Source organism: Aegilops tauschii, chromosome 6, assembly GCF_002575655.3.
Source record: "Aegilops tauschii subsp. strangulata cultivar AL8/78 chromosome 6, Aet v6.0, whole genome shotgun sequence".
Classification (NCBI taxonomy): domain Eukaryota; kingdom Viridiplantae; phylum Streptophyta; class Magnoliopsida; order Poales; family Poaceae; genus Aegilops; species Aegilops tauschii.
Genome location: NC_053040.3, coordinates 469,984,201 through 469,999,563, shown reverse-complemented (window position 1 = coordinate 469,999,563; position 15,363 = coordinate 469,984,201). Strand labels below are relative to the sequence as shown.

Sequence of the window (15,363 nt, the reverse complement as noted above, 5' to 3'; positions counted from 1 at the left end):
ATTCTTGGGTGACGAAAATGGAGCATGACTAAACTATATGATTTTGTAGGGATGAACTTTCTTTGGCCATGTTATTTTGAGAGGACATAATTGCTTAGTTAGTATGCTTGAAGTATTATTATTTTTATGTCAATATTGAACTTTTATCTTGAATCTTTCGGATCTGAATATTCATACCACAATTAAGTAGAATTACATTGAAATTATACCAAGTAGCATTCCACATCAAAAATTCTGTTTTTATCATTTACCTACTCGAGGACGAGCAGGAATTAAGCTTGGGGATGTTTGATACGTCTCCAACGTTTCTATAATTTTTGATTGCTCCATGCTATATTATCTTCTGTTTTGGACATTATTGGTTTTATTATCCACTTTTATATTATTTTTGGGACTAACCTATTAACCGAAGGCCCAGCCCAGAATTGCTGTTTTTTTGCCTATTTCAGAGTTTCGCAGAAAAAGAATATCAACGGAGTCCAAACGGAATGAAACCTTTGGGAACGTGATTTTCGGAACGAACATGATCCAGAGGACTTGGACCCTACGTCAAGAAAGCTACCAGGAAGCCACGAGGTAGGGGGGCGCGCCTACCCCCCTGGGCGTGCCCTCCACCCTCGTGGGCCCCATGTTGCTCCACCGACGTACTCCTTCCTCCTATATATACCTACGTACCCCCAAACGATCAGATACGGAGCCAAAAACCTAATTCCACCGCCGCAACCTTCTGTACCCACGAGATCCCATCTTGGGGCCTATTCCGGAGCTCCGCCGGAGGGGGCATCGATCATGGAGGGCTGTTGGGGAACGTAGTAATTTCAAAAAAATTCCTACCCACATGCAAGATCATGGTGATGCATAGCAACAAGAGGGGAGAGTGTTGTCCACGTACCCTCGTAGACCGAAAGCGGAAGTGTTAGCACAACGCGGTTGATGTAGTCGTACGTCTTCATGATCCGACCGATCAAGTACCGAATGCACGGCACCTCTGAGTTCAGCACACGTTCAGCCCGATGATGTCCCTTGAACTCCGATCCAGCCGAGTGTTGAGGGAGAGTTTCGTCAGCACGACGGTGTGGTGACGATGATGATGTTCCACCGACGGAGGGCTTCGCCTAAGCACCGCTACAGTATTATCGAGGTGGACTATGGTGGAGGGGGGCACCGCACACGGCTAAAAGATCAAACGATCAATTGTTCTGTCTCTAGGGTGCCCCCTGCCCCCGTATATAAAGGAGCAAGGGGGGAGGTGCGGCCGGCCAGGAGGGGCGCGCCAGGTGGAGTTCTACTCCCACCGGGAGTAGGACTCCCTCCCTTTTCCTAGTTGGATTAGGAGTGGAGGGGAAAAAGGAGGGAGAGAGGAAGGAAAGGGGGGGCGCCGCCCCCCTCTCCTTGTCCTATTCGGACTAAGGGGGGAGGGGCGCGCGGCCCTGCCCTGGCCGCCTCTCCTCTTCTCCACAAAGGCCCACTATGGCCCATTAAGCCCCCGGGGGGTTCTGGTAACCCCTCGGTACTCCGGTAAAATCCCGATTTCACCCGGAACACTTCCGATATCCAAATATAGGCTTCCAATATATCAATCTTCATGTCTCGACCATTTCGAGACTCCTCATCATGTCCGTGATCACATCCGGGACTCCGAACAACCTTCGGTACATCAAAACATACAAACTCATAATATAACTGTCATCGAAACGTTAAGCGTGCGGACCCTACGGGTTCGAGAACTATGTAGACATGACCGAGACACGTCTCTGGTCAATAACCAATAGCGGAACCTGGATGCTCATATTGGCTCCCACATATTCTACGAAGATCTTTATCGGTCAGACCGCATAACAACATACGTTGTTCCCTTTGTCATCGGTATGTTACTTGCCCGAGATTCGATCGTCGGTATCTCAATACCTAGTTCAATCTCGTTACCGGCAAGTCTCTTTACTCGTTTCGTAATACATCATCCCACAACTAACTCATTAGTTGCAATGCTTGCAAGGCTTAAGTGATGTGCATTACCGAGAGGGCCCAGAGATACCTCTCCGATAATCAGAGTGACAAATCCTAATCTCGAAATACGCCAACCCAACAAGTACCTTCGGAGACACCTGTAGAGCACCTTTATAATCACCCAGTTATGTTGTGACGTTTGGTAGCACACAAAGTGTTCCTCCGGTAAACGGGAGTTGCATAATCTCGTAGTCATAGGAACATGTATAAGTCATGAAGAAAGCAATAGCAACATACTAAACGATCGAGTGCTAAGCTAACGGAATGGGTCAAGTCAATCACATCATTCTCCTAATGATGTGACCCCGTTAATCAAATGACAACTCATGTCAATGGCTAGGAAACATAACCATCTTTGATCAACGAGCTAGTCAAGTAGAGGCATACTAGTGACACTCTGTTTGTCTATGTATTCACACAAGTATTATGTTTCCGGTTAATACAATTCTAGCATGAATAATAAACATTTATCATGAAATAAGGAAATAAATAATAAATTTATTATGCCTCTAGGGCATATTTCCTTCAAGGGATTCTACATCAACACCATAGCCTCTCCGATGAAGTGTGAGTAGTTTACCTCAGACCTTCGGGTCCATAGTTATTAGCTAGATGGCTTCCTCTCTCTTTTTGGATCGCAATACAATGTTCTCCCCCTCTCTTGTGGAGATCTATTCGATGTAATCTTCTTTTGTGGTGTGTTTGTTGAGACCGATGAATTTTGGGTTTATGATCAAGTTTATCTATGAACAATATTTGAATCTTCTGAATTCTTTTATGTATGATTGGTTATCTTTGCAAGTCTCTTCGAATTATCAGTTTGGTTTGGCCTACTAGATTGATCTTTCTTGCAATGGGAGAAGTGCTTAGCTTTGGGTTCAATCTTGCGGTGTCCTTTCCTAGTGACAGTAGGGGCAGCAAGGCACGTATTGTATTGTTGCCATCGAGGATAACAAGATGGGGTTTTTATCATATTGCATGAATTTATCCCTCTACAACATGTCATCTTGCTTAAAGCGTTACTCTGTTCTTATGAACTTAATACTCTAGATGCATGCTGGATAGCGGTCGATGTGTGGAGTAATAGTAGTAGATGCAGGCAGGAGTCGGTTTACTTGTCTCGGACGTGATGCCTATATACATGATCATACCTAGATATTCTCATAACTATGCTCAATTCTGTCAATTGCTCAACAGTAATTTGTTCACCCACCGTAAAATACTTATGCTCCTGAGAGAAGCCACTAGTGATACCTATGGCCCCCGGGTCTATTTTCCATCATATTAATCTTCCAACACTTAGTTATTTCCGTTGCTTTTATTTTACTTTGCATCTTTATCATAAAAATACCAAAAATATTATCCTGTCATATCTATCAGATCTCACTCTCGTAAGTGACCGTGTAGGGATTGACAACCCCTTATCACGTTGGTTGTGAGGATTTATTTGTTTGTGTAGGTGCGAGGGACTCGCACGTAGCCTCCTACTGGATTGATACCTTGGTTCTCAAAAACTGAGGGAAATACTTACGCTACTTTGCTGCATCACCCTTTCCTCTTCAAGGGAAAACCAACGTAGTGCTCAAGAGGTAGCAGCAACCAGAAGGTTTTGTCGATCCGAAGGGAGCTAACAAAGTGTGCAAGCTCTAGCGATCCATTTATGGACTGGTGCAAGCCTCTCGGAGTTGGAATAAACGTTTTGATAGTGTGATCAAAGCATATGGTTTTATACAGACTTTTGGAGAAGCCTGTATTTACAAGAAAGTGAGTGGGAGCTCTGTAGCATTTCTAATATTATATGTGGATGACATATTGTTGATTGGAAATGATATAGAATTTCTGGATAGCATAAAAGGATACTTGAATAAGAGTTTTTCAATGAAAGACCTCGGTGAAGCTGCTTACATATTGGGCATCAAGATCTATAGAGATAGATCAAGACGCTTAATTGGACTTTCACAAAGCACATACCTTGACAAAGTTTTGAAAAGGTTCAAAATGGATCAATCAAAGAAAGGGTTCTTGCCTGTGTTACAAGGTGTGAAGTTGAGTCAGACTCAATGCCCGACCACTGCAGAAGATAGAGAGAAAATGAAAAGTGTTCCCTATGCTTCAGCCATAGGCTCTATCATGTATGCAATGCTGTGTACCAGACCTGATGTGCGCCTTGCTATTAGTTTAGCAGGGAGGTACCAAAGTAATCCAGGAGTGGATCACTGGACAGCGATCAAGAACATCCTGAAGTACCTAAGGAGGACCAAGGATATGTTTCATGTTTATGGAGGTGACAAAGAGCTCGTCGTAAATGGTTACGTCGATGCAAGCTTTGACACTGATCCGGACAATTCTAAATCGCAAACCGGATACGTGTTTATATTGAACGGTGGAGCTGTCAGTTGGTGCAGTTCTAAACAAAGCGTCGTGGCGGGATCTACGTGTGAAGCGGAGTACATAGCTGCTTCGGAAGCAACAAATGAAGGAGTCTGGATGAAGGAGTTCATATCCGATCTAGGTGTCATACCTAGTGCATCGGGTCCAATGAAAATCTTTTGTGACAATACTGGTGCAATTGCCTTGGCAAAGGAATCCAGATTTCACAAGAGAACCAAGCACATCAAGAGACGCTTAAATTTCATCCGGGATCAAGTCCAGGTGGGAGACATAGAGATTTGCAAGATACATACGGATCTGAATGTTGCAGACCCGTTGACTAAGCCTCTTCCACGAGCAAAACATGATCAACACCAAGACTCCATGGGTGCTAGAATCATTACTATGTAATCTAGATTATTGACTCTAGTGCAAGTGGGAGACTGAAGGAAATATGCCCTAGAGGCAATAATAAAGTTATTATTTATTTCCTCATATCATGATAAATGTTTATTATTCTTGCTAGAATTGTATTAACCGGAAACATAATACATGTGTGAATACATAGACAAACATAGTGTCACTAGTATGCCTCTACTTGACTAGCTCGTTAATCAAAGATGGTTGAGTTTCCTAGCCATGGACATGAGTTGTCATTTGATTACCGGGATCACATCATTAGGAGAATCATGTGATTGACTTGACCCATTCCGTTAGCTTAGCACTTGATCGTTTAGTTTACTGCTATTGCTTTCTCCATGACTTATACATGTTCCTGTGACTATGAGATTATGCAACTCCCGAATACCGGAAGAACACTTTGTGTGCTACCAAACATCACAACGTAACTGGGTGATTATAAAGGTGCTCTACAGGTGTCTCCGATGGTGTTTGTTGAGTTGGCATAGATCGAGATTAGGATTTGTCACTCCGATTGTCGGAGAGGTATCTCCGGGCCCTCTCGGTAATGCACATCACAATAAGCCTTGCACGCAATGTGACTAATGAGTTAGTTGCGGGATGATGAATTACGGAACGAGTAAAGAGACTTGCCGGTAACGAGATTGAGCTAGGTATTAAGATACCGACGATCGAATCTCAGGCAAGTAACATACCGATGACAAAGGGAACAACGTATGTTGTTATGCGGTTGACCGATAAAGATCTTCGTAGAATATGTAGGAACCAATATGGGCATCCAGGTTCCGCTATTGGTTATTAACCGTAGACATATCTCGGTCATGTCTACATAGTTCTCGAACCTGTAGGGTCCGCACGCTTAAAGTTCTATGACGATCGGTATTATGAGTTTTTGTGTTTTGATGTACCGAAGGTAGTTCGGAGTCCCGGATATGATCACGGACATGACGAGGAGTCTCGAAATGGTCGAGACGTAAAGATCGACATATTGGACGACTATGTTCAGACACCGGAAGTGTTTCGGGAGGTTTCAGACATATACCGGAGTAACGAGGGATTACCGGAACCCCCGAGGGAGTATAATGGGCCTATTGGGCCTTGGTGGAGAAGAGGAGGGGCGGCCAGGGCAGGCCGCGCGCCCCCTCCCCCTCTAGTCCGAATTGGACAAGGAGGGGGGGCGGCGCCCCCTTTCCTGCCCCTCTCTCTCCTCCTCCCCCTTCTCCTACTCCTACTAGGAAAGGAGGAGTCCTACTCCCGGTGGGAGTAGGACTCCCCCCTTGGCGCGCCCTCCTCCTGGCCGACCGCCTCCCCCCTAGCTCCTTTATATACGGGGGCACCCCAAGACACAACAATTGATCATTGATCTCTTAGCCGTGTGTGGTGCCCCCCTCCACCATAATCCACCTCGGTCATATCGTAGCGGTGCTTAGGCGAAGCCCTGCGTCGGTAGCATCAACATCACCGTCACCATGCCGTCGTGCTGACGAAGCTCTTCCCGGAAGCTCTACTGGATCGTGAGTTCGCGGGACGTCACCGAGTTGAACGTGTGCTGAACGCGGAGGTGCCGTACGTTCGGTGCCGAGGATCGGTCGATCGTGAAGACGTACGATTACATTAACCGCGTTTATAACGCTTCCACTTACGGTCTACGAGGGTACGTAGACAACAGTCTCCCCTCTCGTTGCTATGCATCACCATGATCTTGCGTGTGCGTAGGAATTTTTTTGAAATTACTACGTTCTCCAACAGTATGTAATCTATATTAAAATATTCAAAACATCTTATATTTGTGAACAAAGGAGATACTTATTACACTTATAACAAATATCTTACATATTATCATCAACAGGAAAGCATAGTAAATACATATTATCATCAACATGAAAATATCTTAATTATTACACTTATGAATGTAAAATGCTTTAGATATTTTAATATTGACTACATATAAACTGAAATGGATGTACATCCAATTCACAAAAAATATTCTACTACTTGTTCCGTTTCTTTTTAGTCTACATATAAAATTTGATCAAAGTCAAACTTTGTAAAGTTTGACTAAACTTATAAGAAAAAAGATCAACAATCACAGTATGAAATAAATTAGATGCATCATGGAATGAATTTTCATACCATATAGCTTTAGTATCATAGATATTGGTATTCTTTTATATAAATTTAGTCAAACTTTGTGTAGTTTGACTTTGACCAAATCTTATATACAGATTAAAAAGAAACAGAGGGAGTACTATTTATGAACATTATTTCTATAACTTAAGTTATTGTACATTATATATTTTTTGTGCGCGTTAGAGCAACTCCAACGGGGCGACCCATTTCGTCCGCTGGCATCCGTTTGAGTCGGCGCGGACACAAAAGGCGGCCCAACGCGCCGACCCAAACGGATGCGCGTCCGCTTTTCGTCCGCGGGTGACTCATTCCCGACCCATTTTTGAGCCGGATTTGCGTCTGCACGGACATGAGACGGACGCGCGCTCGCCTTCTCCTCCCCCGGGCCCGCTGGTCGGTGGCACATTGCCCCCATCCGAGAGCAACCCTCGCCCGCCTCCTTCGTCGTCGACGCCGCCGCCCATTTTTTCTGGCAACTCTGCCAGCTGCCGGCGCCTCCACATCCGCCCACCAACGTCGCCAACTCCCACGTCGCCCGCCATCGCCGTCTTGCCGCCGGGGAGCCGACTACTTTCCAGCCCCGCTCCCCCACCACCACACAGCCGTGACCACGACCAAGAAGCCGCATCGCCGCCCCAGCCAGATACTCACCGGTATGCTCGTCGGACGCCAGGCCACTCGTCGGACGCCGGCAGGGCAGCTAGCTGGTCCGTGCGCGCCGCGACTCCCTTCGCCGGCCGTCTCCTTCGTCGACGCCCGCAAGCTGTTCGATAGTTTGCCAAGGTACAAAATGGACTCTGCCGATGAGTTTTTTTCACAATTTCCTTTGCGACTCCGACGATTCGTCGTCCGATGACGAGGAGGAGATATTGGCTGTTGTGTTGGTCCATCATCACCTCAACAGCCAGCGGCCGTTGTTCCGTGGCTCCATTCCGGGCCACCTTCCGGCGTTGAATCGCAACCGAGAGAGCGGGCATTTCCTTCTTTGAAAGGACTACTTTGATACAACAAACCCGTTGTTCAAACATCAAAAATTCCGCCGCCGTTTCCATATGAGTAGGCATCGTTTCAACCGTATTAGAGAGGGGGTGGCCGGCTATAATGACTATTTCGAGTGCAAAGAGGATGCCGTTGGCAAGATTGGTTTCTCCTCTTATCAGAAATGCACTGCCGCCATCCGAATGCTTGCATACGGAGTGCCCGGTGATCTCATTGACGAATACGTCTGTATGAGCGAGTCTACATGCCTAGAGTCCCTGTATAAGTTCTGCAAGGCTGTTATTGCTGTGTTTGGCCCTGAGTACTTGAGAGAGGCGACTCCTGAAGATACAGCCCGTTTGTTGGCGATGAATGCTAGCAGGGGCTTCCCAGGGATGCTTGGCAGCATAGACTGCATGCACTGCGAGTGGAAGAACTGCCCTTCTGCTTGGCAAGGGCAATATAAGGGGCATGTCAGGGCTTGCACTGTCATACTAGAGGCCGTGGCGTCTCAAGATCTCCGGATCTGGCACTCTTTCTTTGGCATGGCTGGATCACACAATGATATCAACGTGCTTCAGCGGTCGCCGGTTTTTGCTAGGCTTGCCGAAGGCAACAGCCCACCGGTGAACTTTACTATCAACAGCCGCAACTACGACAAAGAATACTGCCTGTGTGATGGTATCTATCCTCAGTGGACCACTATTATCAAGACAATCCCCAACCCTGTCGGAGAGAAGAGGAAAAGATTTGCCCAAGAGCAAGAGAGTGCTAGGAAGGATGTTGAGCGTGCCTTTGGTGTTTTTGCAATCTCGATGAGGCATCGTTCGGTATCCTGCTAATACCTGGAGCACGCAGAAACTGTGGGAGGTGATGACTGCTTGTGTGGTCATGCACGATATGATCGTAGAAGACAAGCGCCCGAAACGTATGTACGATCAAGGGTTTCAGTTTTAGGGTGAGAATGTTGTGCCTGAGCATGGAGGAGCGGCAACGTTTGAACAGTTCACCCAATTTCATCATGACATGCATGATTGGAAAATTCACGTGCAACTGTAAAATGATTTGGTTGAGCATATATGAGCTAATGTGGCAACCAATAAATATATCTTCTTTTATTCGGCTTACAAAACTATGTGAGACATTTTTATTTTTATTCGGCTTGTAAAATTATGCTATTTTATTCGGTTCAAACTATGTTATTTCACTGTATCTTTAAATGCAAATTCATCAATGCAAAAATGAGCTATTTATTGAAATAGTGCGTGGCCGGCACATATGGGTCGACGCGTTGGGCGCGCTGCCGACCCATATCTAAGGCAGGCGGCCAACCCAAACGAACAAAAAAACAGACGAAATCGCCGTCCATTTGGGTCGCCTAATTGGAGTTGCTCTTAATCAACGAATAAAGAGGTAATAACACCAGCGGTGCCTAAATTTGTTATCGATGTTCACTTTGGTGCTTAAACTTGAAAAATACACCGAACCGGTTCTATAACTTGGCGGTATAGTTCAAATACGGTTCAAATCACGTCCAGATACGTATGTTTGTTGACTAGACATGACACCGTGGCACGGGGCCCACTTGCAATGCCGAGACAGGCTGACATAGAAAGAGCGCGTCTAAATGACCATCGGGTCCCACCTATCAGTGCAGAACCGAGAAAAAATGGAACTCGGCTGGGATTTGAACAAAAGACCTGTGCGCTACGAAGGGCCTGCGCAAACCACTTCAGCAGTTGACTACTCCCTCCGTTCCTAAATATTTGTCTTTCTAGAGGTTTCAACAAGTGACTACATATGAAGCAAAATTAGTGAATCTACACTCTAAAATATGTCTATATACATCCGTATGTGGTAACCATTTCAAATCTCTAGAAAGACAAATATTTAGGAACGGAGGGAGTATTACGCATCACTAACCTGTATCTAGCTAATTAGACCGCAATCAGTGCGCCCAATTTTTCACATGCTGGTTATTTTTCGTTTTTAGAGAAAAAAATTCAAACTATATTAACAATATTAAATATATGGTTGACCCCTTGAAAAATGTTAATGAAATTGAAAATATTCAAAAATTAAAATAATACAAAATATAATATTTGTAAGGATTCACAAAATATAATAAAACAATTTCGCAATTTCTAAAAGTTATACATTTTTGAAATGTTAATCTCATTTTCAAAATCTTCATGTTTAAAAACATATCACGTGGTCCTTTTTTTAAACTATTAGTTATTTTTCCTCTTGCACGTGACCCTTCGAGATGTGAGTTTCTTTTTTGTTTTTAGTAATTCTAAAACTTATGCGAATTATTGTATTAGTAATAAAAATAGAGCTAGAAATAATATGCATAAAATTTTTATTTTAAAAAATGTTAATGTTATTTTATAAAATAATTACGGAATAATAAAAATTCATGTAATTAAAATATTTTTATGTAGACAAATGTATGTATAGTTTGAAAATTGTTAATTTAAATTTAAGAATGTATAAAATCCTGGGGGAACACTAGGCCCTTGTTTATTTATCACACATATTTTAAAATTTATTTTTATTCGAAAATATATCTTTTTGAAAAATACATATACTTTATTAAAACACCTGAACACTTTTTACAACTAGTAATACATTTCCTAAAAGAATAATCACTTCATATACTATCTGAATATTTTGTAATTTCTACAATAAGAAAAACAACTTACATTTGGAAAATGGGTGCACTAACTGGAGCCCATCTAACTCCATGATTATGCCGGATATATAAAACCTATATAAAATGTTGCAGTGCGTGAAAGACAGCAAACATACATGGGCAATTGGTTGGCGAATGTCCTGTGTGGCGCACAGGTCGCCGGTTTGAAACTCAGCTTTACAGCTATTTTTATTTATTTCAGTTGTGCACTGACAGGTGGGACCCGATGGTCATTGAGACGCACACTCTTCATGTCAGTCTTTCCCGACACTGCAAGTGGGCCCCGCGCCACGATACCATGTCTAGTCAGCAATACATACATATCTACACGTGATTTGAACTGTATTTGAACCATATTGCCAAGTTATAGAACCAGTTCGGCGTATTTTTCAAGTTCAGGCACCAAAGTAAAATCGATGGCAAGTTTAGGCACCGTTATTACCTCACGAATAAAAAGGTTTGTTGCTCCGGTTGAGATTAATTAGTAAAAGAAGAACTACCCGCGTCCAGCTTGTCGACACGAGACAGAGCCGCGCGGGAGCCAGAAGCAGGAGCCAAGGCGCCGCTCCTTTTCTCCGGCGATCGTCGGCGAAGACCTTCCGCGCCTGGCCAGCGCAGCACGGCGCCTGGCCTTCCGCTTTCCGGTCCCTCGTGCGGAAGATCGCAAGGAGCGACCTAGCGCGGCTGGGTTCGGCTAAACCAGCTTGATTCGCGCAGCACCTGCATTCGCGCGCTCGAGCAGCTGCTTCCGATCGAGACGACCCACGCTCGAGGAATCCTCTCCATCCAAAATGGCGCCAGCTCCGATGCTAACGCGCGGCCTGCCCAGCTCAGTTGCGGGGATCGGGCGCCCTGCAGGTGTTCGGTGAATTGCCCCACCGGGGGCATTGCGGCGCTGGCGTCCGATGCTCAGGTGCTGGATTCAAGGTATGTTTTCTCTCGATCAATGATTGCTAATTATTAGGAATTGCACAATACGGTAGTTCAGACTGTACCTAATGACACAGTATGTTTCAGTAGTAATAACAAATGCTTCAGTTTCTGGAATACAAATGTAATTGTCACTCATGCACTTCCCGTTCAACTTCTTATGAGACAGAGTGCACACAGGGTCAGGAAAGCGTCACCTACCATGCGTACTCATCAGACTACGCAAACACACTTGCTCACTGAGTCGAGAAACAATGTCAGCAATTGCTCCAATTGGATGCAGGTTCATCTGATTACATCAACTAGACTAGGAAACTAAAAACAGGGAGAGCTACCTAGAGCAGAGACATTGGACAGAGCTAAGCTGGTTACAGATCTAGAGACGGGGAGAAATAGGCAGATCATCAATCGCCCCGAATTTTGGTTTACTTTGTGGACTGCCCTCATGATAGTGGAGCTACACCACAAAGCACACTGATAATGAATCATACTATGATTCCCATGGCGGCTTCGGCATCACGCTTCTTACGGCGACGCTCAAGACATGTTGAAATCTTCATGTGGATTACAAAGTAGCCCAGCACGGCAATGATGAGTGCGACGACATACATGGACGTCTTCCACCCCCTGTTGGACCCGGCTGCATAGGCCCCTAGGAGAGCAAATAAATCCAGTCTGATCGTCCAGTTCATCACCCTCAGCGACCATTTCTCCCATTCTCCTTGCTGCTCCTTTCGCAGCCATTGAGGTAGCAACATGATGATGACAACGATGGAAGCCACAAAGGAGATGGAGTTGCTGTAGAAGAAGACGAGGTACCGGGGCCTCCTGTTGTCGTGCATCACCGGATTGCCTGCCTCGTACCCGCTGTCACCGCTCTGCCATGTTCCGCCAGGCGGTTTCAGGCCGGCCTGGTAGGCTACGCTCGCCACCAAGATGCCTAGCAGCATTAGGTACTTGCGCCTTGCATGCTTCTTCCTTTCTCCCTTTTGGTCCTTCTGTTTAATGGGTGCGGAGGGCGGATTTTTTTTGGAATTGCCATGTCTCTTCAGCAAAAATACTAGCAGCAGTCCGGCTGCAACAAGGAGGACCACGACTGCCAACACAATGATGTAGATGGATGTCTTGAGGTGTTGCGTGCTTCCGGTGGCGTAGGCTCCCATCAAACAAAGCAAGCCCACCGCTGTACAAACAGATAGCGCATTGCTTCGTATGGCTGGCCTGTACAGATTGGGGTTCACCAGGAGGATGATGAGGGCAATGGACAACATGAAGCTTATTGAGTTGCAGTAGAAGAAGGCATTGTAGCGGCGCGGGTAGTTGTCCAAGAGGACCGGGTCACCGGCGTGATGCCGCCCGAGCTTGTCGTCCTGCAGAAGGAAGCCGCCGGGAGGTGTGAGGCCGGCTTGGTAGGTGATGGTCGCTGCCAAGATTGCGAAGAGGAGCAACCGTTTGCGCCTCTTCTCCAGCAACAGATCTTCTCTAGCATCGTCTTTCTTGTCCTTGTGGTCCAGCGTGAAGAAGACAATATGGATCACGACATATATCAGGACAGCGCCTGCTAAAGCCATGGCGTAAATGGATTTGTTCACGTCCCGACAGCTCCCAGCTGCATACGCGCCTATGAGGCCAAACAGGACGAGTATCATGGCTGCCTCCAGCGCGTGGTGCTTGACCAGCTTCTCCTTCTGGACCAGGACGATGGCCACCAAGGAGGCCACAAACGCAACCGAGTTGCAGTAGTAGAAGGCCCTGTACCTTGCAAGGTTCGTTGTGAGGAGAATCGGGTCGCCGGCCATGTGCCCGTTGCTGTTATCCTGCCAAAGGCCACCTGGCGGGTCCAACCCCGCTGCGTAGGTGATGGCGGCGGCAAGAGTGGCCAGCAATAGAACAAGAGAGCGAGCCTTGTCCAGAGCCTCCCTAGCACTGCATTTTAGAGAAAGAAGAAACAGAGTTTAGTTTCAGAGAAAGAAGAAGCAGAGTTCAGTTGAAGAGAAAGGAGAAACAGAGTTCAGTTTCAGAGAATGAAAGAAACAGTGCTCTGTACCTGACATTATTCTCATCAGTGTCCTCATTTTCATCAGGACTGAAACAACGAGAAAATAATCTTGATGCTGAACTGCAGAAGCGATGGAGGAGGATGTATGCCACAACGGCGCCAACCAGGGAGAGCACGTAGACAGTGGTGTCGGTCTCCCTGCAGCTGCCTGCGGCGTATGCGCCGACGAGGCCGACCAGGGCGACGACGATGCACCCGTAGAGCATGCGAGACCGAGCCTTCTTCTTGTGGAGATTCTTGCCGTCGATGATGAGCAGCATGGTGATGAACAGGGACGCCACGAACGCCATGGTGTTGCAGAATAAGAACACCGTCAGGCGTATGTTGTGGTGGTCCTTCAGAATCGCGTCGCCCAGGTGGTGGCTGCCCCCGGTGCTGTCCCAGAAGCCACCCGGCGTGTTCACCCCGGCGACGTACGTGATGCTCACGGCGAAAATCGCAAGAAGCATCAGGACCTTGCAGAGCCTTTCTTCGGCTTTCTTCTCCCGGGCCTGTTTTTCTTTGGCCTCCACCTCGAGGTCAGAGTCAGGGACGGAGGAGTCGAGATTGGTGGCCGGCATCTTCCAGCACCTGTCCACCAACTTGAGAACGGTGACGTAGAGCAAGACGGCGGCCACCAGCACGGCGTAGTAGATGGTGGAGACCTTGTCCTGGCAGGTGCAGGTGCCGGCGCCGTACGCGCCCATGAGGCTGAGGAGGTCCAGCATCATGAAGAGCCGCAGGGGCACGACGACCCAGAGGGTGTCCTTCTCGTCCTTGTCGTGCCGGATGGCGAGGATGAGGATGAGGACGATGACCACGAGCGACGCGGCGAAGGCGGTGGCGTTGCAGTAGAAGAAGGCGAGGTAGCGGTGGTAGTAGGTGTAGCGGATGATGGGGTCGCCGGCGGGCTGGCCGTCGTGGGCCGCCTGCCAGACGCCTCCCGGCGGGTTGAACCCCGCGGCGTACGTGACGGTGACCACCAGGGTGGCCAGCAGCAGGAGGTACTTCCGCAGGCTGTACTCCCATCGCTGCGGAGGCCCAGGCTGGACGTCGTCGAGATCCGTTGCCGGCGGCGGGGGCCCAGGCTGGACGTGGCCGGGATCCATTGCCGGCGGCGGGGGCCCAGGCTGGACGTGGCCGGGATCCATTGCCGGCTACGGAGAAGCTTGCTGGGAGTGGCTGGGCTCCGTTGCCGGCTGCGGAGATGCTTGCTGGACGTGGCCCGGCTCCATTGCCGGCTGCAGGGACGCCGGCCACTCCACTTTCTCAAGTCTCAGCAGGTGTGGTTCCTCTTCTTGGCTACTGTGATCCAAAGATCAAATGGGACGACGAGAGATAAGAGGGAGCTGCGTGAATGTAGAACGAGTTGACTTGGCGGGTCGTCGCCGGGGGAAGGCGTCCTGCATATTCAAAGTCTGACAGTGCCAGTATTGTACACTTCTCTATTTGTTACAGCTAGTCCCACATGTGAAAACGGACGGAATCATGGAAGCAACCAAGTCTTCTCCGGTCAAATAAATTAATCAATTCTCGTTTTTAAGATAAACATTTGAAAACAGCATTGTTAGAACGAAAAATTGAAAAACATCATGAGGAGCACTCATTTCTTGGATGTCTTTATGTAGTTTTTCGTTGGAGAGAATTTTTTCGGTCTTGGCGAAATTATCTGCGCTTTTTACTGCTGTTTCCGCATGTGTTCGCATGTTATTTTTATAGGGTTCTTGACATATTTCGCTAGAGATTTTTACCCCAGTAGGATCTCATAATTTTCACTGATTCAGGAGGTGTTAGT

The 15,363-nt window shown here is 46.9% G+C and overlaps 1 protein-coding gene across 1 annotated transcript; it reads right to left on the bottom strand.

The window, feature by feature from the left end:
• Window positions 1-11,611: 11,611 nt before the first annotated feature.
• On the bottom strand, window positions 11,612-14,987 carry LOC109764792 (uncharacterized). The gene is made up of 2 exons (XM_020323574.4): window positions 13,578-14,987; window positions 11,612-13,456 (listed from the first exon to the last, which is right to left on the bottom strand). Exons 1-2 carry the CDS (start codon window positions 14,717-14,719, stop codon window positions 12,016-12,018), a joined length of 2,583 nt encoding a protein of 860 aa, XP_020179163.1. The 5' UTR covers window positions 14,720-14,987; the 3' UTR covers window positions 11,612-12,015.
• Window positions 14,988-15,363: the final 376 nt, after the last annotated feature.

Excerpts from the sequence above, each read along its gene's own strand:
- LOC109764792 (XM_020323574.4), bottom strand. The coding sequence starts at position 14,719 with ATGGATCCCGGCCACGTCCAGCCTGGGCCCCCGCCGCCGGCAATGGAT. Across the intron at positions 13,457-13,577 it reads ACTGATGAGAATAATGTCAG|TGCTAGGGAGGCTCTGGACA; the intron begins GTACAGAGCACT and ends TCTAAAATGCAG.